At 38.2% G+C, this 26,083-nt stretch overlaps 1 protein-coding gene across 9 annotated transcripts in view; it reads right to left on the bottom strand.

Annotated features, from left to right (window-relative positions):
- Positions 1–358: 358 nt before the first annotated feature.
- Positions 359–26,083, bottom strand: part of LOC121868546 (transmembrane protein 268-like) — a 40,988-nt gene continuing 15,263 nt past the window's right edge. For 3 of the 9 annotated variants that reach the window (XM_042369264.1, XM_042369262.1, XM_042369265.1), the window contains exons 2-9: positions 19,985–20,141; positions 19,602–19,851; positions 19,130–19,245; positions 18,471–18,704; positions 17,974–18,120; positions 17,526–17,681; positions 8,068–8,254; positions 359–2,608 (exon numbers count right to left, since the gene is read on the bottom strand). In XM_042369264.1, the coding sequence (XP_042225198.1) occupies positions 2,523–2,608; positions 8,068–8,254; positions 17,526–17,681; positions 17,974–18,120; positions 18,471–18,704; positions 19,130–19,245; positions 19,602–19,851; positions 19,985–20,137 (1,329 nt within the window). In that variant the 5' untranslated portion in view covers positions 20,138–20,141 and the 3' untranslated portion in view covers positions 359–2,522. The other 6 variants (XM_042369270.1, XM_042369269.1, XM_042369267.1 and 3 more) reach the window with 6 other exon arrangements.

The following is a 26,083-nucleotide window of genomic DNA, read 5'->3' as shown; positions in this document are numbered from 1 at the left end:
CACATTCAGTACTCAAATATTACATTCAGTACTCAACTAGCACATTCAGTACTCAACTAGCACATTCAGTACCTAACAATCACATTTAGTAGTCAGTTAGCACACATTCAGTACTCAAATATTACATTCAGTACTTAATTATCACACATTCAGTACTCAACTAGCACATTCAGTATCTAACTATCACATTTAGTACTCAGTTAGCACACACACTCAGTACTCAAATATTACATTCAGTCCTCACCTACCACACATGAATGATATCACAGCCTGGGATGCAACACACAGAAACGGACAGTATTTTCTTGACAGCTGCAAATTAACGAGAATCTCTTTATTTTCATCTAAATAAATCTAATTTTCCGATCTTTATTACGTTTTTTTTTTAGTGTACCATAACCTGAAGTGCTCTCAAATCTCAAGTACCGTCTAAAACTCATCATATTACAAACTGATGTGAATCTACTCTTCTCTTCCGTGTTCTCTTTTAAAAAATAATATACATCGACAGACATTTACATGTATTAATAAAAATCCCAATTAAGAAAACATTTTGGTGTAAAGCTTAAAAAAAATATTTTAGATTCTGAATTGAAAGTAGCAATGAGGATGACTAAACTAAAGTGATTATCACATCCCTATGCATGGGGGAACTAACATAACCAGATCATAGAGGGTAAATAGTTTAGCTGGGAAGACGAAGGGGTTGTTTAAATACTGTGTATACTTTATCGCAAACCAGGAACTACTGATGAGCCGCTTAGCAGAGATGAGGGATATCGCTTCATAGATCTGTATCAGCTTGTAGCGATCATGTGAATTTAGGTGATAAAACCAAATCATACTGAAGACGGACACTGTCTTCACCTTACCGTACAGAGGAAAGATACTGTTTTCACCAACCATACAGAGGAAAGATACTGTTTTCACCAACCATACAGAGGAAAGATACTGTTTTCACCAACCATACAGAGGAAAGATACTGTTTTCACCAACCATACAGAGGAGGGATACTGTCTTCACCTACATACAGAGGAGGGATACTGTCTTCACCAACCATACAGAGGAAGGACACTGTCTTCACCTACATACAGAGGAGGGATACTGTCTTCACTAATCATACAAAAGGACACTGTTTTTCACCTATAATTTAACCTCATTACCATCTGTTGAATTCGGGTACAGTAAAGAGTAAATGGAAATCAGAATCGGCAATGACAGCAATCAAGTGGCACTATAAAACGACATCTGGTCGGCCATCTGCGCACACAACAGACACTCTCCTGCAAAAATACGCACACAAGCACATAAGAGAAAAGGGGGAGGACTGTGTAGGTTAAAGCTAAGACATCGTATTATTAAAGGGATTAACAACTAAACTATAACATTAAAAAAGGGACAAGTCTTACTTATATATCACAAGGTACATAACACTTTTAAAGACACTGAGATGCTATGAGTTGTTTGGACATACATTGACTTTTTTAAATACCTTTAGGAGATTTATACAGTTCATTAGCACTAATACATTGTATGACACATATTCTCGGGTGTAAGTCAGTGTTAAGGACTAAGTTTATGACACAAACATGGATAAGTTTTTACTAAACACTATATCATCTTAAATCATTAAAAAATCACATTAATACTCCTTTTTTTTTTACAAAATATATAAAAAAGTTTTAAAAGAGAAGGAAACTATAGAAATCTACAAAAAACTAAATATTAAAGGTGCTAACAGGAATGCCATTACACATATAAACCCATTTAAAAAAGATGTACTGTACAGTACAGATATACAAGACACAAGGAATACAAAGAGGAAAAAATTAATACCAAGACTTAAATCTGTCACAATATAGTTATCTTTGGGAATTAAGTGAAAAAAAGCAGTGCCAAAATGAAACTCTTTATCTTCCATATATAAAATGACCAAAATTCTCCAGGATGGTTCCAGTTTGACAGAGCGATCAATTAAATCAAGCAACATTTATGGACACGCACGCACACACACACAGTCTTACCCTCACTCTCACTTATCCCTGCTTTCAGAGCCTCCTAGGGTAACTCACGCTAAAACTTCTACACACACACACACCTCAGTCAGTGATCCTTAGGCCTCGCCTGTGTTCACCCCAACTTAAAATCACCGTATGGACACTACACACACTGGTCTAGCTACCATCAAAGTGAAGCCATTATCATCATCTTGTACTAAACACTAATCCATAAAACTTTAACGAGATTCGTCTTAATACTTTAAAAGATACTGTGTATATATAAAACAATTCTCCACTCTCAGTTTTCTCTTTATATCTTATTCCCTATCTCTATCCTCTGTCTTTATGCCTTTACGATTTACAGTGACTGCTGATACAAACTGAAATATCCTGGATAATTTCTAAGGACATATCAGCCAATATACTGTGTCAGATTTAAGAGCTTTTAGAGAGAGACAAATCCCCAATTAGCAAGGCAGAAGAATATAGTCTGATCTAGGTGGCCTCCGACCTCCAACTTGATCAGGCAAGATTATATCCCGTTATCGGTCCAGCCTGAGTGACGCCGGGGCTCGCATGGTGCCAGAATTCACACAGAGCAAAGCAACCTAAAATGTGGCAAGTGAAGTCAAGTGAGATCAAACAGGAAGGAAGTAAAAAAAACAAAGAACAAGGCACCTGAGTAAGGCAATTTAAATAACAAAATAACTAATCACTAGTATTAGATGTTGTGATTGTCTTTTGTTTTTTATTCAATCACATACAGTAACACCAACAAGCAGCACTTTTTTTTTTGGTACTACATTACGAAGCTCAGATATAAAACTATATACTAAGAGTTTGAAAAATTATATCTATGGTTTCTCTAACTTCCCACATAACAAGATAGTCTATGGCACAACAGGGAGAATATTCATAAAGTTTACTCATGGTTACTGTAAGCATTGTAAATCAGACACACAAAATCAAGTGGGATTGGTACTGACGTCAAGCAAGTACTCTTGATGGGAGAAGCCACATGCAAAAACATGCTCATGCGTAGGTTGTTTTAGCATTGTCTAACATGCAAATAAATGACAAATAATCAAATGTCTGTCTTTTTCTTAAACTGTTATGTTGTTCCATCTTATTTAAATTTTGAAAGTTATAATGGCAGAGGTATTACTGTAATAGTGTGTGTTATGGGGTGAGAAGTTTAACCTCCAGAGTCCCAAGTGTGAAAGTATTACATTACCTATACTCATGATATAACTAAGTGACCGACTCTCAGCTGACCATGCCAGCCAAAGCAGCTTCACAACTCAGTCTACGATCAACTTATCTCCTTGAATAACAAGACAACGCTGGACCGGGGATTCCCACTGAACTTTTATCACGATGAAAGTTGAAGTTTAATGAAATGGGCCAATAAAATAACTTCTTATTAAAGCCGAGTTACACGACTTTCTTTAAAAAAATAAATATTAATATCCTTTAATTTTAATTCCATCATGTTTAATCTTTAGTTAATCATCTGGAGCATTGAGCATTTAACGACTAAGCAAGGGTTTACTCCACAGGGCATCTGATCGGTATCAACAAGGCCAACTGCCAACCTACACAACACATCGCCGCGTACAAGCCAATAATTTATAAATATGGACGATCACAAAATGCGCATACCAAAACACTGCATCCACGTACACACTAATGCATGACTCAGAGAGAAAAAAATCACTTGCAAATGGTCATATATGGGAATCATCATAACTATAGCTGCTGCATTCTAACATTCCACAGTGAAAGAAAAATGTGCGAAAAGAAAACTGCATAAACTACTGTGTATTTAACAGCCCAGTAGTACCTTTGTCACTGCTGACTTCAATCAACAACAAGCTGCAATAATGTGACTAATTAATATATTGCATAATTAAAAGACTATCAATATGCATGTCTGTGTTAATAAAAAGTGATGTTTGTATTTAAATCAATGTTTAATTGGTAGAAGATTCCTATAGTGTAATCACAGGCACTTAAATCAATGCCCAAAGACAATGACCCCTCAAATGTAGATATTATTTTGATGTGTCTGTAGTTCCTTCATTATAGTAAATGGAGCGGGTTATTTAATAATATTCTCAGAGTGTATTAGTAGATAAACCAAGATGAGGAGTCACAAGTTGGTTACCATGCATTGGAGGCAGTAAACACTTCTGACAAACTCGAACACAAGCCAATTATTAGTGCCTGTATTGAAGTATCTCATTAGTGTATCATGTTTCTTTGGCTACTCAGTGATGGATGATAGTGACATGAGGTCCAAATAACGGCACATGATATAATTTCTCACAGGATTAAGCAGGAATTACTATGACAACAGCCGAGACATTACAATAACTTTACACTTATAGATTAGCCATTACGTGGTTGAAAAATTAGTTTAAATAAGAATACACTTTAGTTACTGTAAGAAATGGTTATTCTCAGTGTAGCATTCATTAAAAGAGAGACTGGTAAAGGTAGGTAATAAATTCTCATGTGTGGTATCTGGGGTCAATGCTTAGCTACCCTGTGAGCACCTGATGGTTATGACAAGGCTAAGTTTGCTTGAAGTTTACATGACATTAAGTATGGAGTGTGTTCAAGGCTTACACTGTGGTATTTATCTAAGCTCTTAATGTATGGATGTGAGTCTAAATTTCCCGAGGATACAAACATCAAAATGGCAGAAAAGAAAGAGTAAAAAGAATGATAATGTAGGAAATATATATAATGAGAATGTATAATATAATGAATGATAGGATGATGTTTAGCTGTACAATACAATGGCAGGTGGAAGAGATGGAGGGGGGGAGGAAACACAAATATACGATATTAGTCTAAAAAATACACCAGGGAAGTATTGTACCAACATCTACACCATACTTAATGATGTAGGATGGAAAATAACACACTGTACTGAAGCTAGTATTATTGATGCAGTGAAACACAAGGGTAAGGGTGACACTCGGTGATGAATACTGTTGTCAGGATTTACAAGAGTGGTGCATATTGGAGGTGGCTGTTGAGGGTGACTGACCATACCTACATGTGTGTGTGTGTGTGTGTGTTAGTAGGAGTAAACTTTATTATTATTATTTTATCATTAATGTTTATATATAATTATTAATGGAAGATTTAGACAAAATTTACAACATCTGAATAAAAACACAATTTTATGATACTATAATCAATAAATTGCTCTTTTTCATTATAACTGATCATTTTGCAGTACATCAAGTTAACATTGATGGATGAATCGCAAAAATTTTGAGGATGATTCACAAGAACATGAAGTTGGCTGCTGACTTAAGTGTGAGGTTAGGTGTAGGTGTCCAAACTAATGCTTAAACTACACACCTATTATTGTTTGCTGACGGACAACATATATTTGTTTCACTCCCGTAAGTTCTTTCATGCTGAGAGGCAAAGTGACCTAACACCAGATGTAGTTTCTTTTGACATGAAATAAGTCTGTACGTTATGAAAGCCCAATTAGTATATATACTAAGTACAGGTATACCATATTCCCAAAGAGTATAATAACACAGTGTATCACCTCAAGCCAGTTTACACACAACCAGGTAAGTAAGAATATTTAATGCTGACTACAATAAAGAATTTAATATAATGTATACCATCTTACACATTACCTACACATAATAAGCACAAACTGCAATACGTACTCAACTAAGATCTATCCTTTACACACAAACTTACTTGTCGTTACAACCTGAAGGTCACATTATGATTGAAAATGGACTGGGAAAAATATATGGGAATGACATGTAAACAGTCTATCCCCATTTCCTCACATGTCCACCTTAAGGTCAAAGTTCTGGATATGTGCTAAAGAACTTAAAAAAATATATTAGTCGAGTCCAATCTTTACAGAGGATCAGTTATTAAACCAGTCAAGAGAAAATACCATCATAATTACTACAAAAAGTTATATTCCTTAATGTAAAATGCAAAGTCTTCTAAGTTTCTTCCTCACAGATATATTTACGCTATAGTAATCTTAGATCTTTTAGTAATTCAGAGGAGAGTTTAATAACCATACACTAGTCATCCCTCTACTCTAAAGACCATAAAAAGGTCCTATACTAATATCATCTGTGTAATGTTGATTGTTGTGACTTCAGTGTTGATTTAAATAACTCTGCTGCCAATCTAGATGCCCAAAAGTTAACAGGCTAATCCCTATCCCAGCTGTACATGTCCTTTTGGTGATGCCCTTGATCTATGTCACCAATTTTGAGCAAACTCTAGTACTGTACATAAAGGCTGGAGCTCTATCATTATATACTAGGAAGGTTAGTCTCAGGTCACTCTCTGTAGCAGATGGTCCTCTTAAAACCTGACACTGTATAATGATTGAGAATTACCATTTATCGAGATCTGTGGCATCATTTAAATGGATGTCTTTAGATGATCATCTTTCTGAACATCATCAAGAAGCTGAATATGATTATGGAAGCACTTTACCTGTCGATATGTATATTATGACCCCCACCCCCAAAAGTCCATCTTTATGAAAACAGTATAAAGCCATTAGGAAGCAAGTCCATCATTATGTCAGTCCTTTAAGTCCACAAGTCCAATATTATGTCCGTAAGTACATTTTGTAATCAAAGAATGGATCACGAATCAACAGTATTATACAGAGTCCTCGTACACCTCCATGACAGTGTGTGAGCGCCAAAAGGGGATGAACCTGTGGTCGTCTGATATGACTCATCTGTAAAGCTATAAAATGCTACGATTTGATGGCAAAGCACAAGACCTATATCATAATAAAGTATATATATATATATATATATATATATATATATATATATATATATATATATATATATATATATATATATATATATATATATATATATATATATATATATATATATATATATATATATATATATATATATATATATATATATATATATATATATATATATATATATATATATATATATATATATATATATATATATATATATATATATATATATATATATATATATATATATATCTAACCCCAAACATAAAAACCATACAGAACTATAAAAAGAAAAGATATGTTTCTAGGATATCAAGAGCCATATTGTAATAAAATATCTTCAGAATATTAAAAGCCATAACTAACTTATATTAAAAAAGTGAGCTAGTTTCCCAGACTATTAAAATCTACATCATAAAAATAGATCCCTTGACTGAATATTAATGAAGACGAGATAGGCTTGTAATCCTCTTATATCATAGAGTAAAGAATAAGATCAACAAGTGAGAGAGAATCCAAACCCTTCTAAAAAAGTTGAAGGTCAGATGTAACTTAAGATACAGAATGGAGGAAGATCATAATAGTATAAAGGAATGCAAATAGGGTGTTGTTTAGGCTACAGAGGGGATATTTTGGGGCCTTTATTACAGAATATTAAACAGCAATTTTGTTTTGATTCAATTTCAAGTGATGTTGTAGTATTCTGGTCAAAAATATAATGGAACAGCTAGAAATTTACAAGATGGGTTTTACTTTCTGTGGAGTCTCTTGGTGTTTATCCTTCAATGACGACAGGGAATCATTAACCAAATAAACAAACTACAATAAATTTCATGGTTGACACATTACTTATATTTGGTTAAGATTGAATGGGTTAAAGGTCAGTTAAAAAATATCTCCCGACCATTGCCATTTAAGCTATGTATAAGGTTCCACTATTCCACAGAAGTAGTACTCATTCCACCGTGACAGATCCAACTAGATAAGAGAATTGTGGGTAGAGCCAATAAGATCATGAAGTAGCGTCCCGGGTATAGAGAAGCCTCGATAATTATGTACACATCTTCTCTATGTCAATTCTTCTGAAGAGATAATATAAAACTTCAAAAAATTAATAATAATAATCTTAAGCATTGATTAACGAGGTTTCGCCATGTTAATAAATTTAGTCTCCAAGAAAACCCAGATAAAGAGGTTACCAGCAGCGTCTAGATGTTCAGTTCAAGTCTGGTAGGCTACAGAAGGTGGAGGCCAGCTTACACAAACCTTGAGGCTTATAGTGGAGGTGGTCCTCGATATACTGACACAGGCACTGTCTCGTGGAACAGTGGCGGGGAGGTAGCGTCGGGGGGCTGCTCCCCTCGTTGTTGGTGGGAACGATAGACAACGATCCCCGAGCTACGGCCTTCACCCACCGTTGACTGTACCGTACCAGCAGTAAGCGAGCTCTATCCTGGTGAACCGTCAAAATAAAATATTAAAAAATGGATTATTAACAAGTGTTTGATTGTATTAGTTTTCCTATTAGTGGGAGAAGTTGACTATTCCTGCATTAATCAGCTCCTAAATATACACAAGAAAAGTAATGATGAAGGACCAGCACGTCAGTCATCGTATAATATTCCTTTCTCTTCACAAGTTGGAACTCTAGCCAGCCATACACAGGACTGCAGCACAATGACCATGCAAAACACTAAAATATTATTACAGTATAAACAAAAAATAAAAGAGTAATTTATCTATTTGCAGTTCAAGAGAGAGGGAGGAGGAGAGAGAAAGAGAGGACACATCAGATCACCTTACCAAGATTGTAAGCATCAACATCCTATATATAACCACCAAATATGGTCAAGAGAAAATCAATAACACTTATATTACACACTGTACCTGTATATGCAAGAGTTTACTGTATAACTAAACCCTATAAATTGTGTTTCAAAAGCAATTCTAGGGAGTTTGGCAATATCTACACGTTCACCCCTCACTTTTGCTCCTTATTTCTACAGAGGTGCACTTCATCACAAAACTAAATAATCTAAATCTTTTTTGGCACCTTACCTCACCTCACCTAACCTTGCGATGAATCAGAGGAGAACTACACTGTATTCCCTTTACATCCTCCTTTCTTAATTTAACTCATTACTACTCAACTACCTTAAACAAATATCACTTTAAATTCTTCCCTACCAGTCTAATATAACCGCATCAACGGTTTACTTCCATTAAATAAAAAGAATTACGTTGGATTATATTTTCCAGCATACTTGTAAAATTGGATTCTTCTACACACATGCCTCTTGGAATTCTTATTACCTCTGGCTTTTCCTCCATCTCAACTAAGAGTACTGTATATACGAGTTGAATACCCTGACGTCTCCTCCATCTCTACTGTGCCACCTCCATCTCACACAGGGGCTCTGGTCATTCTGAATCCATCCTCAACTACTACTTCTCACATATCTACAGTATCTACTAAATAACCTTAATTAATCTTGTAATTGTCCTATTGTTTTATTCACCATCACAGGATCATCATCATGCACTAAAATTACTATCTTGCTATATTCCCATCTAAATATTTCTAACCTTACTTCCCAGCTTAGACTACTAACCAAGACTTCCTTCATTACCCCTTCAGGAAGGGCATCAAACAGCCACATGACACACACTGTACATCAACACCCCACTCCCTAGTCTGAGAGAAAGCATGAATATCAACCACATTTTTCACCCTATTTAACATCATCCTTCACAGTTATATTACTTTAAGGATAATATTTCCAACAATACATTAAAATTTACAAACCTGACACTGCTTAGTTCACTGTTCAGTCAGCTCTGGGCCAAGGACGGAGTTCATCTCATTCAAGGACCTAGTCTGAATTTTGAGTAATATTCTGTACTGTGAGGGTCATCTGCCATATACTGTACAGGCCATTTGGTACATAAAGGATATCTGGTATGTATAGGCCATTTGGAAGAGTTCCCAAATCTACCAATCATATTCCATTTAAAGATGACCCTTTCTTTTCATATGGTAGCAACAATGAATCTTAAAAGAGTAATAAAATAAGGCTTATATTGTTTACAGTACGGTATGGAGAGTTGCTCTAACCCCTTCAGTATGGGGACGCCAATTTTAGGATTTTATTTGGTTAATGCCAAATGATCTTACTCAGCAGAGAGAGACCCACGTACACAAGGGGTTAATGCTGACAATGCTTTAAATTTTATGAACTAAAATAATAAAATTCTATTTACAGATTTACATAAATGAATTATACATTAAAAATAAATGAAAATACAAGAATATTCATCTTAAAGAAGTTACTGTACAAAATCATTAAAATACGAAACTAATAAATAAACTACAACAAACCAAAAACTGTAGGATAAAATAAACTTGAAAATTAATTAAGTCTTCAAATAGAAATGTTATGATAAATCACAACACAGCATGAACGGCAACATCACCGAACAGATGCTAATGAAAACCCGTCATCTTAGGTCCTGGTATATAAGCCTTATCTAAGACTCAGTAAGATTCATGAGGATGGCTTTATTGTGAATATCATAGTATGGGTCTTATTAGCCAAACCAGTCAGTCAGTCAGTCACTCACTCACTCACTTGCCAGTGCACAAAGGCCAAAACTAACCGATTCATTTTGAGGATTTTATGTGGGTTCTGCTGAGATGCTTAGAATTTTACAATAGGTTGATGTTGCCCTCAAGTACTCGGCAACTTATGTTAATGATACACCTGATTTAACCCTTAACTGGCAGCTAAGGATGCCCTACTCTGGCCCCGTGTGCACAAAAATGGGGCGCAAGGAACATGAAACATACACTGATGATGGCTGTCAGGTCTACAACTAACTTCCACTGATGATGACCACCGTCCCTACAGCTAACTTTACCGATAACGGCCGCCAGTTAAGGGTTAACTACAAGTTGAGTGTACACTAGTGTTAGGTAGTGAATATAATAATGGAATGCATTACAAGATAAAGATTTATAAACAGAGTTATACACTGGAGGTCACCTAAACATATTACACACTTAAAAATAATAACGTAGTGACTGGTACATTAATAATCACTTAAAAACAATACAGTATAGAGTTACTGATGTAAATAAGAAATATTCAGATATAATATGTGAGCTTCTGCCAACATACAAAAATAATTACCATTGATGAAAGTTTTAAGTCTTGTAATAAACTTATCAGTACAATTTCATAAAAAAATATATCAACGGGATAAAAAATTCATGAGAAGCAATGGACGGAATTGTTAAAAAAAGTTACCATGAAAAGTTGGTCAGTGAGTTGCCGTCAATATTAAAACTGACCTAAAATCCATCGTAAACTGTACAATATACAAATTATCCTTAAAGACTATCTGCCAATCTAAAAAAAATATATAAAGATAAAAAATAAAATTATATATTGTAATTTATAGCCCCCCCCCCCCCAAGATACCTCAAGTCAATCTTATAGATCAAATACTAAACAACTAATGAATGATTTACTGATCTAACGACACCATCCCCAATCATGTATACCTGTACAAACTATCTACGATGAGTCTGCCCCAAAATGACAGTACAGTACCTAACATCTTAAAAGAGACCCTATGTAACACGTGTCTAAACTTAATGGAAGATTCTCATAAAAAATTTGCTGAAAAAATACGATGAAACGTTACTCACAGTAATCAGAACTGTCCTTGATATATAAAAATGTAATCAGAACTGTCCTTGATATATAAAAATGTAATCAGAACTGTCCTTGATATATAAAAATGTAATCAGAACTGTCCTTGATATATAAAAATGTAATCAGAACTGTCCTTGATTTATAAAGATGTATTCAGAACTGAACTGTCCTTGAAATATATAAATGTAATCAGAACTGTACTGTACTTGATATAATATAAATGTAATAACAGTTTCCTTCACTATATATATTTCAGTAAGCAAATGAGGTGTATAATTCTGTACAGACACTGAAGAAGCATTAAATAAAACATAAGTGGATTTGGGGTTGGATGAAATAAATTTTAGGGAGCCACTAGAGTTAGGAAATAAAAATTATATTCCTCTTGATAACCATTGTCAGAGATGAAAGGAATTAGATGCACTTGAAGTCTTATTAAATATTACGCTACACGAGTTAACGAGATGGGCAACTGTACACTACCTACGAGGCCTCTTAAGTATAGCTCCTGTACTACATCAACTCACCTTAACCCACACACTAATTAACAGCCACAGGTGGTTTTTATACACCAATTAACTACTGCAGGTGTTTTTGTAAGTAAGTAAGGTACATAGCTAAGTTTCTCACAGAACGTCCTTCCTCATGCAATGCCCTAGAAATTTACACTAAAAGATAGAAAGCCGACAGATTCTTGTTCCTCTTCTTGGTAAAACTACTCGCACTAAGGTACAATAAATGATGCATATATCGTGTCCTTTCAGCAAGCTATACTAGTCCAGTACTTGCGAGAAATAAGTACAGTACCGTATATAGATTACCATGTATAAGTCGAAGCTAAAGCAGCGTGAGGCAAGCTTCAAGTCGTACTCCACACACGCAAGCTTCAAGTCATACTCCACACAGGCAAGCTTCATGTCATACTCCACACAGGCAAGCTTCAAATCGTACTCCATACAAGCAAGTTTCAAGTCGTACTCCATACAGGCAAGCTTTATGTTGTACTTCACACAGGCCTTCAAGAAACATACTCCACACAGGCAACCTCCAGGACACACTCCACACAGGCAACCTCCAGGACACACTCCACACAGGCAACCTCCAGGACACACTCCACACAGGCAACCTCCAGGACACACTACACCAACACAGGACAACCTCCAGGACACACTCCACACAGGCAACCTCCAGGACACATATTCCACACAGACAACCTCCAGGACACATACTCCACACAGGAAACCTCCAGGACACGTACTCCACACAGACAACCTCCAGGACACACTCCACACAGGCAACCTCCAGGACACGTATTCCACACAGACAACCTCCAGGACACATACTACACACAGACAACCTCCAGGACACGTACTCCACACAGACAACCTCCAGGACACATACTACACACAGGCAACCTCCAGGATACATACTCCACACAAGCAACCTTTAGTACATTTATTTCAGTCAGTTTAGTCAATTTAAAGTAAGCTACTCCACAAATTAAAAAATAGAACAGAAGAAAGAAATGTTAAAATCAGTTTAATCTTGTTAGAGAAGTCTTGCTTTTAGTGTACAGACAAAAAAATAAATATATACAATATTACATACAGGTCAGTGGTGCCCATACCACACCCATGTCATGTATATGTCATGTATGGGGTGACTGCATCAATCCCTCAAGTCTTTCTACCATAAATAACACAGTAAACTTGGGACCTTCAATGGGATCCAATAGCCCATGGGTAATAATCCTATAATGGGTGGAATAAATGATGCTCTCTTTACCTATTTTCCGGGGAAGATTCTCGCATTTATATTTTTAAGTAGGTTTCAACACCCTTTCACACTTATACTTTTTTCCATCTCCTTAAAATCCCTGTTCAGTTTTGTCAAGTATTGTTAAAACTATTGGAATGTAATGGTAATAAACACCGTGGGTAACATATGAACTAGGATACACAAACATCCTGATATTTAAACTGTTGGAATGTTTTGGTGATAATTATCTTGAATAACATTTGAACCATAAAGAATAATGATCATCCTAATCACTTCTTGATTTAGAGGAAGTCAGTCTACCCAATGAAAAAATAATTACAATATTGAACACATCTGTGAAACCTCAGCTCAAAGCCTAACTTAACATAACCAAACCTAACAACATAACCAAGCCTAACAACATAACCAAACCTAACAACATGACCAAGCCTCACCTAACCTAATCAACATGAGATTCAGTTACAGTTTGAGATGGAAATATGTCTCTATATCTATCAGTTTTCTGTGAGGTTGATCAAGGGGGAACTGTACACAAACCTCAAAGAAAATGGGATACAAGAGAGAGGGATGAGTACAAGATCAGTGTATAGAAAGTAACAGGACAATATGGAATGAAAACCTAAGAAAACATGAAAACTAATCCTAGAAAATATGAAGTGACCCAAGGAATATATGGAGTGATGCAAGGAACATATGGAGAGTGATGCAAGGAACATATGGAGAGTGATGCAAGGAACATATGGAGAGTGATGCAAGGAACATACGGAGAGTGACCCAAGGATTTCAATAGGGAAGTGAAGGCTTTGTGTCTTCCTCCACTCCTTGGAATCAGTAATAAACATACTATCTCCTGAACATCTCCTGTCTATAATACTCAACAACTGAACTGAGACTCCAAGTTTGAGTTGGTCAATGGAGGAACACACCGGGTCATTTCTATTACCATCTTAGCCCATAAAAGTGACACATTTAAAGTGGCTCCTGTATGACTGAAGGTTCATGAGGGGAAGTACATATGCAGCAAAAGACCAAGTCATTTTTTTGGTACAGAAGGAGGAATTGTGGTTGGCACTGCACTCGACTGCCTTCATGAACCAGTGACCCTAAGAATAGGAGAGGAGTGTTGTATCCACTGAGCCACTACACCCCATCTGTAAATGTACAGGTGTCCAAATTTCTATTAAAATATAAATTCAAAAAACCTGCAGCAACAGATTACACAGATCTTCTGTTGAACTAAAACCAACAATGAGAAAGAAAAAATCTAACACCTATGTAAATAATAATATTCTGAGATTTCAATATCATCACATACAGTTGTCTTACATAATAGAGGTTCTTACACTTCAAAAAATCTAAATTCGTTGTAATCTATCATGATGATGATGAGTTCAAGGTACAGTACAGTGTACCTGTGGAACACTGAAGGTTTCTTTAACAATTATAACACAGTACAGTATTTACTATGAGACAACATGGAACCTATTAAAACTCAGTGTCCTCATTTTAAACTAAAAAATTATAAAAAATGTTCTGTATAAATGTTGATTAGCAATATATGTAAGGCTATGGTATAAAGGTATCAATTATAATTCAGCATCTTGGCAGAACCGTGTTATGCAAGCACACTGCGCACGAGAAGCTCGCTCTTGGCGCGGGAGTTTGACTGAGAGGTGTTCCTCAATGTACTGGCAGAGGCAGCGAGCGGTGGCTAAGTGGCGTGGGGCTACAGGAGGGGAGAGACCCTCCAAACGGGCAGATGCATCAAAAGCCCAGTCGAGCCTCTTGCGCAGGAAGTCCTTGGCCCAGCGCTGGCTGTAGCGGGTGAGCAGGAGTTCCGCTCTCTCCTGCAAAACATGCAGACCTCCATGCTACATGCAGGGCACATAAATGTGAACATAGAACAATTCTTTATGCTTTAAAAGTGCAAAATTCTACATTAAAAAGCAAAATAAATAAATAAATAAATAATTGTCAACTGATGTGACGCTTTAAAGCACAATATGAGTCAGACAATGCACATAAGAGCTCAGCTAAAGTTCATGCAGGACATATTACAAACTTTCCATATATATTTTCCAACAACAAGAGACATAAGAAAACTGACAAGAGAAACACAAAAAAATGGGAAAATACTCTCCATTACCAACGTTACATTTGCTCCTTTACAAGTTTTCAGCTGTTTAAATCCAATACAGTACTGTACTTTACTATTACATAAGTGACATCCACTGATCCAGACAATGTCACATTCTGGGCAAAACTAATTCCAAAACCTGGAACTGTAACCAGACCTAAATTTCCATCTTACCATAATACTGCCAGTTTGGTTAAATTAAGTTGGGCTATGTTAAGAGGAAGTTAAGGTTAGGTTAGGGGTTGACTCAGGTTAGTTTTGGTTCGGGGTTGATTTAAGTTAATTCAGGGGTTGAGTTAGGTCAGGTCAGGTGAGGGGTTTATTGAGGTACATAGTTTAATTTACACTAAAGTTCTGGGTCCAGGAATTAAGTCCTCTTCTTGAGCTAAAAAAACATTATATTCTCATCACTTTTCAACACATTACAACTATGTTTAACTATATGACTTTCCTGAATATATAAATTCATCTTTTAATATATAACATGCAATAAATACACAGTAACAGCCTACAAGGAGAATACTGTGAAAATGTTTTTTGAAAAAGGGACCACGACAGTTGGATTATAGGGAATAGCTTACCTATATACCATACCTATCAATCTACCCAGCCATCTTGTTGGATTATAGGGAATAGCTTACCTATATATCATACCTATCAATCTACCCGGCCATCTTGTTGGATTATAGGGAATAGCTTACCTATATACCATACCTATCAATCTACCCGGCCATCTTGTTGGATTATAGGGAATAGCTTACCTATATACCATACCTATCAATCTACCCGGCCATCTTGCTCTATAATGGGAAACAGATTAACTATATACTGCCTCTATCAACCTATCTATCAGCATTGATGCCTTATACTTTCTGGGACTTAAGGTACACCTCCAAGTATAGTAGTAGTACAGTATCTTCCATAAACAAACTAGCCAGTGATAATCTCCACATTTCATACACTCTTCAGCCTTTTTTTTATGACTTATGAAGACTCTACGTTAATACTGAACCTGAGATCTTTCATACATAAACTAAAGTGCTGGTTTGGTTATCGGTGAAGCAGCTGCCACCTGGTTTGGTTAAGTGAAGGGAGGAGAGTTACCTGAGCAAGCATACCCAGACAGGGGCAACAGAGGGAGGACTTAGCAAGACACTGAGATAACAAGTGAGGGGAACTACATTAAGGAACCCATGATCTCTAAGAATCTAATATGAAAATAATTTATAATAACACTATTATAAATTGTCTAGATGTCGATTTACGATTTACATTTGTTGTTCTTGAGATGACATCTGTTAGTACGTCATTCAATTATCAAACGCTGGAGATAATTGGACGAATGATAACTTCAGTATGGAGTATCATTAATAAGACCAGTATGCATAAGTTCATAATACATACTACACCTCATACTTGGACGTTTACTGTATATGAGACACTCGTGGGAACAGCAACAAATACGCCAAAATCATTTTATTCCCAGATGATGTGAGATTCCTTTACATATCCTTAAAGTAGACTAAATTCCCCATCATTTGACACCAGTTTTATCATAATTGTGTCATGAGTTACGGAGATACGTACAAGGGAAAGAAAATCCATGAGCTTCAACTGTGATGACCTTGAAAAAATATTGGAGTATTCAACATTGTTCCCCCAAATGAGTCATATTATCATTAGTAATCATCCTCATAAGTTCAACATCCACAATCAGAAAAAGAGTTCAGTAAAGACATTCAGCAAGAAGAATGGTATGTACAATCAGAATGAAAATTCAGCAAGCACATTTAACAGTCAGTTCAGTTCAGTAAACACAATCAGGAATATTCGCTCAGTAAGCACATTCAGCAATGAATTAGTAAAAACAGGCAGTAACACTCGTACTCACAGATTCAGTAGCAAACAGAATCAATATTAGCTTCAGTCAACATAATCAGAATCCCCCCAAAAGCTAATTAATAATGCCTTAAAGCAACATATACTCACCTTGGCATGGAAAGATTTAGATCAATACAATACTACATTATGCCAATGCTGTACTGTACCCTCTATAAATAAATATACTACCAAGTGACTAATTTCCATACTTGTTGCCGGGAGATGCGGGTATTTGTCGCGCCCGTGATGATGATGTCGGAATCGTCGATGTCCATGCGGTCGCGGAGGGGCGTCATCTTGGCCTCGTCGCTGTTGACGTTGCGGCCGGCGCGTTCCTCCTGTTCTATTATCTCCTGCAATTTAGCCTGGAAGAAAAATACATGTCAGCGTGGACTCCTTGATCCAGCCGCAACACTTCGAGTTTCATTTGGCATTCGTCCAATTGAAAACGAAAGACAGGACTTATTGTACTAGTTGAGAGTGAAGATAGATTCTACTGGGTGATAGAATAGATAGTGGACTCTACTGGGTGAAATTGTACATACTGGTAGACTCTACTGGGTAAAAGAGTACATATTGGTGGAATCTACTGGGTAAAAGAGTACATACTGGTGAATGCTACTGGGTTGAAAAGGTATACACATAAGAGTCACTCACCACACAGTCATGCGTGTCAAAGTAGATGAAGCACAGATTGACTTTATGACACGACAGTTTCCCCCTGTCATCGAGGCCTAATATAATCTTGTGGCGGACCAGCTGGACGTTGATCTCCGCCATACACTGCTCCAGCGACTTATTCAGCTGTTTTTGTACGTCGTGAAAACAGAAAACGAGTTGTTAAATTTTTTTATTTTTTATATATGTCATGTGTACAATAGTTGGAAAAGTGTACAGATATCTTTATTATAAAACAGGTACAATTTATTATAAACAAAAGAGGCAAAAACATCTTGAATCAAAAAGTAATTTCCCTGATGATTTAAGGAGTGCACTATCAATGAATGAAGGATGTTTGGGCCAGGGTGAATAGGACTTAATCTAACCTAACCGTGGCCCAAACATCCGCTCACCACTATCAACACATCAAATAACCATACATCAGATACTGGTACTATACTACATGAGCTTATAAAAAAAGTCTCATACCATACCTTGATTTTGACCCACATGCAGAAGAATATCGCCGCTGCGTTCACCATGAGCCAGGCGATTCCGGCTCCAAATAACGCAAGCTGTGAGACTCCCGAGAAAAGGATGCCAAGCAGGATTATGAACCCAAGGAAGATCCAGGCCATTAGGATACGCTTGTAGCAGACGTTGTAGAGGGTAAACCGGTAGTCGTTAACCAGCTGGGACATGACGTGAACGTAATCCTCGACCGTCAACTGCGGGGAGGACAGAATTGTGTTACAAGACTCGAGTTTATGTTTTGTTTTCGTTTAATCATATCTTAAAGGCTTGATTTGTTCTGCTTTGATTTTGTTTTTCATTCAGTCATTAAACTTAGGAGTCCCCGCTAATATCACCTATTGACTAAAAACCCTAGCCTAACCTAACCTCCCCATTAGTTAATCATAAAGATTTTTTTTGTTCATTACATTTAACCATTCCACCACTTATCAGCTTACTAGCCATTCAGGTTGTCAGTTAGTTGTTTGCATCCAAGAAACTTACAAAATACTGTTTGTCACATCAGTTAGTTCCTTATAGCTACAGTATTTGCTATCTCACTCAGATCAGCCATGATTGGTATTCAAAGGAGGTGGTGAGTGACTCAGCGACAAAACAACCCGAGGAGGACACAACTCACCGTCAGCCCCTGGGCCATCAACTCCTCTGGCACGAGCTCAGGCCGAAACTGAGCTGGGGTAATCCACGGCATTGAGGTGTTCTGAGGCAGCAAGGTAACTATGACATCCCCATTGGCTGAAAATATCACAAAAATATCACATCACTGTTACCTGAAAATATAACAAATAGCTATTACACCAACTACTTTAAATAACCTGTAGAGTAATGTATCAGTAAGTTTTTAAGTGTATATCAGATGTAATATTTCACATAATAGGTGTCCTTAACCTTGATGTCTTAAGGTATAATTAGGATCACCTGAAGATTAGCCCCACAAAGTTTATTTCACTTAATGACTAAACACCATAATGCTACCTGGGGACTATTTTCTCAATTGTTTTTTAACTTAATGCATTACCTAGCGTCGTAGCACGTTCAGGAGGATCACATGAGCTTACCACTAATCTACCCCATGACAGTGCAGGACTTACTGAACCCCTGTCTGATGACCGGCTGGGCATTGGCTGGAGGTCGCGCTGAAGGGTCGTTGAGAGGCACATTATGAAGCTGTGAAGCACTGAGTTGAGACATGGTGACCCGCGTCTCTCCCGTGCTGGGGGTCAGACTCGTGGGTGTGGTCGAAGAGGTGATGGACCCCTTTCGGACGCCATTGGCTGGCTCGGATGCTGTTTTGTTGAGGGTTTTCTTTGGCGTGGTGTGGTTGTGGTCGTCCAGTGACACCTACGAGGATTTAGGAATAATATTGGTAATTCTCCTTCTCTCAAACCTCGAGTATGATGATTTAGGCCCTTGAGTATGATGATTTAACCCCTTGAATATGATGATTTAACCCCTTGAGTAAGATTAGTGTTACCTGGACAGACTGGGCATCAATAACAGCAGGTGTGCTGCCATCATTCGCAATGGTAAGGGACTGCTGGTTGACATCCTCCTCGTCAAATTGGACCCAACTCGAGGCAGGACCCCCATTGCTGCCCACAACCTCTTTCGAACCCGGACTACTCATCTTTCTGCAACCAAAAATTGATGTTAGCTTAGGGGTTACATCATAGTCCCGTAATTATATATTTAATAAAATTTTAATACATTCCCAATACAAAAATACAACCAAAGGAATACAAATGCTGTATATTGATCCTACAGTGCTCATTCACTTATAATACAACAAAATGTATTGGTAGTCTAGGTATTATTGCCCCAGACTACGTATACTCATTCCCCTGTAAAATACAACACACATAGCATTGGTGGACTCGGATATATATTATGACTATAGATTACATTATTCATTCCCCCTAAAATACATAACAATAATGCATTTAGTCTGGGAAATACATAGTGCTGATACATATTGAAAACAGTCATGGGAGTATTCGGTTTTCTATGTACCGAGACAATGCATGTATACAACAATGGTAAACAGTAAGGCAATTTGACGAAAGAGAGCCGGCAAAGATCCCAGGCGCTTATTTCCAGGAGGGTCCCTTTACTTAGGCTTACGCTCTGTCTCTAATCAGTAATAGCACGTCTAGAGGAGTAAGAGTGGAAGTTCCTTGATAAATTCTGCCAAGTGGGTCACTTCAACATTACAACATTCTACACAACATTCATCCCAACAGAAGATGTAAAGGTTGCATGTGAGTGGGTGATTCAAGTTAGGGAAATAAATATAGCGGCTGAAAATAGCATAAACAAATACAGTGAGGCGGCTCTTTGATTGTATACGATCTACTTGAGAAATTGGAGCCTCGAGTTTATCACGAGGAACCTGTGTTACGGGGTCTAATACCTCCAGGAAAGACAAGAGGAGGAATGTATCTTAGTTCTTTTTTCCTTCCAGCTTAGGTTAGGTTAGATTAGATTGGGTTTGGTTAGAATAGATTAGAGTTGGATTAGATTAGGTTTGGTTTGGTTAGATTAAGTTTAGTTTGGTTATAAATTAATAAACAAGGTGTTGAAATGTGGATAAACTTTTAAGCCTGCACACATTACTCACACCTGCCAGCTAAGTATTTCTCATAGGACCTGTTTGTCTGTCCACCATGCAGCAGCCAGCCAAAATGAGCAACTCAAAGCATCTTTAACATATAATTGCAACAGGTATTCATACATTTGATGGCAGAAAAATTATAAATATGACCTTAGTTAACCTCTAATAATAATTGACTTAATCATTTAGAAGATATTGTAGTTTATTATGTTAAAAGCCAGAAACACCTTGATCAGTTGTCGTCAAGAATTCTTTGGATGTGAACATTATAATGTATTAGTATGCTTCAATAACTAAGGTCTTCAAGTACGTATTCTAAGCTCTTGAAGCAAGTACTTTAAGTGAACACAAACTTCAACCATCACCAATTAAAAGGTTAAAGATAAAACCTTTGTCTGTCTGGACTGGTTTCATCTGACTTACACCTGCACTCTCGGTAAAAAAAAAATTAAAAATCCCACCTGCACGCCACCATTCTGGGAAGACCGGATGAACATGTTGCACCACACACACACACACACACACACAGTAACCTAACCTAACCCGTACGCCACAATTTCCAAGACGTGTATAATTTGTCGGCATTTTTTTTTACGTAAGGTAGAGTAGGAAAAAAATAGATTCCTAGTTATCGTTAGTTTTCCAAGTAATCAGGAAGTGACGACAGGAAGCTAAAAAAAAATATGGGGAGAATTAATATGGTTCTATAATTGGAAATATAAAGTACAGTAGATTTAATTATTATTGACAAATTAATGTACGTGACAGGTATAAACTAATCCAATGACTTAATCCCTATGCATAAACTAATCCAATGACTTAATCCCAATAAGAATTTAAATAAAAATATAAAATAAAATATTCCTTTCCTGTTACCAATGGACTCTATCTTGACATGGTAATGATACCTTTGTCACTCAATTAAAAGCCAAAGATTCTGAGTAGAGATAATAATTGATCAAGAAAAAGAAAGATGTTTAAGTGATACAGTACTGGGCTTACTAGATTAAGCTACAAAGAAAACTCGGAACAGGGTTTCCTCTCCTCCCTCCCTCCTTCAACCACCTTCACCTTGTGCATTGACGAAACCAAGCCTCCCCTCCCCTCCCGCATCCTCTCACCCCCACCAACCTTCCTTCATCTTTCCTCCCCGCATTCCAACATGCCCAGGAGAGGGAGGGGAGGAGGGGGGAAAGGGGAGGAGGGGGGAAAGGGGAGGAGGGGAAAAGGGGAGGAGGAGAGGGAGGTAAAGAAGAGGGGGGGAAAGGGAAGGAGGAAGAGGAAAAGGAGAGGAGGAGGAAGAGGGAAAGGGAAGAGAAGGTAGAGGGAAGAAAAAGAAGAGGGATAGCGGAGGGGTTGGAGGAGGAGGGGGAGAATGACTCTTATAAATACAATTACATATTTCAACAGAGTAACAACACAAGAGACACACAAAGAAAGTTTTATGAGAAAGTTCAGTTTGGTTACGTCACTCGCATCTTATACACAAAGGAAAACAAAAGTCAGTGGTATCATCCCCTGCTTGACGTGTTCCGTGACCTGCCTGCCGCTGGTTAGGTGACATGCAAAGGTCAGGGTCATCTCATACATGCACAACCCAACCCAACAACAGTCCTTTAAGGGTTCAGCCAAGGTTATTAAGTCCTACCACCATCAATACTAACAAGAGAGAGGTGGTTAACGAGAGAGAGGTGGTTAACGAGAGAGAGGTGGTTAACGAGAGAGAGGTGGTTAGCAAGAGAGAGGTGGTTAACAAGAGAGGTGGTTAACAAGGGAGAGGTGGTTAACAAGAGAGAGGTGGTTAACAAGGGAGAGGTGGTTAACAAGGGAGAGGTGGTTAACAAGGGAGAGGTGGTTAACAAGGGAGAGGTGGTTAACAAGGGAGAGGTGGTTAACAAGGGAGAGGTGGTTAACAAGGAGAGGTGGTTAACAAGGAGAGGTGGTTAATAACAAGGGAGAGGTGGTTAACAAGGAGAGGGTTAACAAGGAGAGGTGGTTAACAAGGAGAGGTGGTTAACAAGGGAGAGGTGGTTAACAAGGACAAGGAGAGGTGGTTAACAAGAGAGGTGGTTAACAACAAGGGAGAGGTGGTTAACAAGGAGAGGTGGTTAACAGAGAGAGGTGGTTAACAAAGAGAGGTGGTTACTCTATGAATTTTAAGATTATTTCTGAAACAGGTTTGATTTAAGGGTGTGTAGGGTGTGTGGAGAATGGGGGATTGAACGAGTGTGAGAAGTGTGAGGTGGGGTTTGAGGGTGGGTGTGGGCTGAGGTTGGGTTTGGGGAGGTGCTGGCGGGAGGGGGTTAGTGGCCTTTGCTATACGTGACCAACAGGAAGGTAATGGCTGACTTCCTGTTATTAAATGTCTTTCGGGGGTTAACCTTTCTCCTTCTGATAGCTGGTGTGTGTGTGTGTGTGTGTGTGTGTGTGTGTGTGTGTGTGTGTGTGTGTGTGTGTGTGTGTAGACTTCATGATCCTGACGTACACACCCACCTACCTTCCCCCTACGCACACACACACACCAGGGTTACGTCAACAATATCATCAGTGCCTTGTGTGCCATTGAGTAATATTGAAGGACGATAAAGCTACAACAATTGGACTTTAACATACATACATACATACATACATACATACATACATACATACATACATACATACAAACATACATACATACATACATACATACATACATACTGTACATACATACATACACATACATACATACATACATACATACATACATACATACATACATACATACATACATACATACATACATACATACACAACAGGATATTCCCTTGAGCCAATTATTTTTACCAGGTCATATGATAAAGGTTGGAACATTGATAGGGGTTAGGTTAGGTTAGGAATTACACCCCCTCAGTTTATTTACCTCAAGATTAACCACACTAACACTATAACCACTACTACTACGACTACCACCAACACTGCCACTACCTCTATTACTACCACCACCACCACTACTACGACTACCACCAACACTGCCACTACCTCTATTACTACCACCACCACCACTACGACTACCACCAACACTGCCACTACCTACCACCACCACCACTACTACGACTACCAACACTGCCACTACTACCACCACCACTACTACGACTACCACCAACACTGCCACTACCTCTATTACTACCACCACCACCACCTGCCTCACACCCCTGCTTCCCTTATGATCAATACACCACCACCTGTTTTGACAATACGGGGCCTTGATTCGATCCACCAACCATTGGTGTTATTTTGAGACCGATAAAGAAAAAAAAAAACAATTCCATTTTGAATCCGAATCTGAATCCTCAACACGGAAAACACCCTGGACCCCAATTGCTCAAAGCCACACGCATATACCGAGTCCCTACTTACTTTTAAAACGCATATACCGAGTCGTCATGAGGGTTGTGGGTGACGGGAACGGTAGGGGAGGGAGGGGGTGGGAAGGGAGGGGAAGGTGAAGAGGGGGTGGGAAGGGAGGGGAAGGTGAAGAGGGGGTGGGGAGGTTGAGAGGTGTGGGTAGGGGATGTTTAGATATCCTGCGGCAGTGTTGGTGGTGGTGGTGTGGTGGTGGTTGTTGTGGTGGTGTGGTTGTTGTGGTGGTGGTGTTGTGTTGTTTTGTGGTGGCTAATCTGACCTTACCCAGCCTAACACTAACCCAACCTAAAACGTCATCCTTTAACAACACGTCATCCTCAAACACGTCATCCTCGAACACGTCATCCTCGAACACGTCGCCCTTGACTTAAATAATACAAAGACATTACAGAAAACACACACACACGACAGCGACTAAATGAGTGATAAGGGAAATACAAAACACCGTATAACTTAATGATGTAACTTTATCCCTGTGTTGCGACCCTTATGTCCTCGTCTGTCTCTGTCTTCTACTTTGTGATGTGTTATTACTTCAGACTGTAATTTGACACTGTATTTCCTAGACTGTAGTGGTTAGGGTAGATGGGACCTACAAGAACTAGGGCCCATCAAGAACTGGGACCTATCCGGAACTGGGACCTGCTACAACTGGGAACTATCACGAATTGGGGCCTATTACGACCTAGGGCCTACTAGAACTAGGGCCTATCAAGAACCGGGGCCTAGTAAGAGCTGGGGCCTAATTACACAACCAAGTCGAACCTCGTTTACAAAGGTGGCAAAACTTGTTGAATTATTCCTGGTCAAAACATGGCTTGAGGGGAGTAGGGAGGGGGAGTGGGGGGAGAGAAGGGGGGGAGGGGAAAGAAAACATGTACAGTAACTTACGTATACATGGGAGGTGTGTGTGTGTGTGTGAGAGGCCGTAGTAACCTCAGCTGTGACCTGCAAGGGAGAGGAATAAATTTACCCCCTAACTTCTACACGACCATCTTGCCTCAGCTCCTGCGTCCAGAAACTTTTAATAAATTGGGTTTTATTTTTACCGATTTATGTGTTTTAATTATTATTAGGTTAGGTCAGGTCAGGTCATCGTTAGGTTAGGTCATCATTAGGGTTAGTGTGTTTCATCTTCAGGTGAAATAATCTCGGGTGGTGATTCTTCAGGTGACCCGTTACAATTACCTGGATGGGAAAGGACTACTGTAGTGGACCCGTATAAGCCACTAATGGGCGCCACCAGCGATTATTTTCACGGGTGTTTGAGAAATATTTAATGTGGTGGTGAAAGTTTTGATAACAATGAGAGGTGTTTGGGGTGTGTTGTGGTGGGAGAGAGGGTGGTGTGGGTGGGAGAGAGGGTGGTGTGGGTGGGTAGGTGTCTAAGTTTACTAGAAGCCACAAGTGACGAGTTTAAAATCATTGGGTCCGTGTTGACGTTTGAACATTTTAAGTGCTCTCTCTCTCTCTCTCTCTCTCTCTCTCTCTCTCATAAGAACATAAGACTGGAGGAAACTGCAGAGGACCTATTGACCCATACTGGGCAGTCCCTTTCTC

Source organism: Homarus americanus, unplaced genomic scaffold, assembly GCF_018991925.1.
Source record: "Homarus americanus isolate GMGI-L3 unplaced genomic scaffold, GMGI_Hamer_2.0 scaffold59495, whole genome shotgun sequence".
NCBI classification, from domain to species: Eukaryota; Metazoa; Arthropoda; class Malacostraca; order Decapoda; family Nephropidae; genus Homarus; species Homarus americanus.
The sequence above is the reverse complement of the archived record's forward strand: the minus strand, read 5'-3'. Positions and strand labels throughout refer to the sequence as shown.